This window comes from Mandrillus leucophaeus, unplaced genomic scaffold, assembly GCF_000951045.1.
Source record: "Mandrillus leucophaeus isolate KB7577 unplaced genomic scaffold, Mleu.le_1.0 Scaffold24, whole genome shotgun sequence".
NCBI lineage: Eukaryota > Metazoa > Chordata > Mammalia > Primates > Cercopithecidae > Mandrillus > Mandrillus leucophaeus.
This window is the reverse complement of record NW_012102476.1, coordinates 2208315-2209695: the sequence shown is the minus strand read 5'-3', so window position 1 is coordinate 2209695 and position 1381 is coordinate 2208315. Positions and strand designations below refer to the sequence as shown.

The 1381-nt window shown below is 55.1% G+C and overlaps 2 protein-coding genes across 2 annotated transcripts in view; one reads left to right on the top strand and one right to left on the bottom strand.

The window, feature by feature from the left end:
• LOC105541399 (SAGA-associated factor 29 homolog) overlaps window positions 1-1381 on the bottom strand; it is a 55565-nt gene that overhangs the window by 4666 nt on the left and 49518 nt on the right. The gene's annotated exons all lie outside the window — the stretch shown is intronic.
• LOC105541397 (sulfotransferase 1A3-like) overlaps window positions 1-1381 on the top strand; it is a 23969-nt gene that overhangs the window by 9992 nt on the left and 12596 nt on the right. The window contains exons 2-4 of the mRNA XM_011982374.1: window positions 308-459; window positions 564-689; window positions 779-876. Coding sequence (XP_011837764.1) covers window positions 312-459; window positions 564-689; window positions 779-876 — 372 coding nt within the window. The 5' untranslated portion in view covers window positions 308-311. The remainder of the gene's footprint in view (window positions 1-307; window positions 460-563; window positions 690-778; window positions 877-1381) is intronic.

Sequence of the window (1381 nt, the reverse complement as noted above, 5' to 3'; positions counted from 1 at the left end):
CACTTGAGGCCAGGAGTTCGAGACCAGCCTGGCCAACATGGTGAAACCCCATCTCTACTTAAAAAAAAAAAAAATAGCTGAGCGTGGTTGTACATGCTTGTAATCCTAGCTACTTGCGAGGCCAAGGCGGGAGGATTGCTTGAACCCAAGAGGCAGAGTTTGCAGTGAGCTGAGATTGTGCCACTGCACTCCAGCTTGGGTGACAGAGTGAGACTCTATCTGAGGAAAAAAAAAAAAAAAGAATTCCGCACATGATGCTGTTGTGATGGTGTTAAGGGAATGGGCCTGGCTCTGGCCCCTGACGCAGGAACATGGAGCTGATCCAGGATGCTTCCCGCCTGCCACTGGAGTACGTGAAGGGGGTCCCGCTCATCAAGTGCTTTGCAGAGGCACTGGGACCCCTGCAGAGCTTCCAAGCCCAGCTCGATGACCTGCTCATCAGCACCTACCCCAAGTCCGGTAGGTGAGGAGGGCCACCCACCCTCTCCCAGGTGGCAGTCCCCACCTTGGCCAGCGAGGTTGTGCCCTCGGCCTGCTCACTTCCCATCTCCCTCCCTCTCCAGGCACCACCTGGGTGAGCCAAATACTGGACATGATTTACCAGGGTGGCGACCTGGAGAAGTGTAACCGGGCTCCCATCTACATACGGGTGCCCTTCCTTGAGGCCAATGATCCAGGGGATCCCTCAGGTGCATGGCTGGGTCCTGGGTGCAAGTGGAGGGGAGGAAGACACGGCTGGGGCTTCAGCTCACCAGACCTTCCCTGACCCACTGCTCAGGGATGGAGATGCTGAAAGACACACCGGCCCCACGGCTCATCAAGTCACACCTGCCCTTGGCCCTGCTCCCCCAGACTCTGTTGGATCAGAAGGTTAAGGTGAGACCTGGCACAATGGTTCACACCTGTCATCCCAGTTTGAGGCTGAGGTGGGAGGATCCCTTGAAGGCAAGAGATGGAGACCAGCCTGGGCAACATTGCTGTAGAGATGGCATCCCATCTCTACAAAAAAAATTAAAAACCTGGTGTGGTGGCACAGACTGTTCCCACTTAGGAGGCTCAGCGGGGAGGATTGTTTATGCGAATTGGAGGCTGCAATGAGCCCTGATCCTGCTGCTGCCCTCCAGCCTGGGCAACACAGCAAAACCATCTCTACAAAAAAAAAAAAAGTTCCTGCTGAGTGGCAAGGAAAGCCAGGAAGGGGAGCTCAGGCGCCCCCCAGCCATGTTCCTGTTCTTCTGGAAGGGCCTCCTCACTTCTACGAGACTCATCATCACATCTTTTTTTTTTTGAGACAGAGTCTTGCTCTATCACCTTGGCTGCAGTGCAGTGGCGTGATCTCGGCTCACTGCAACCTCAGCCTCCTGAGTAGCTGGGATTACAG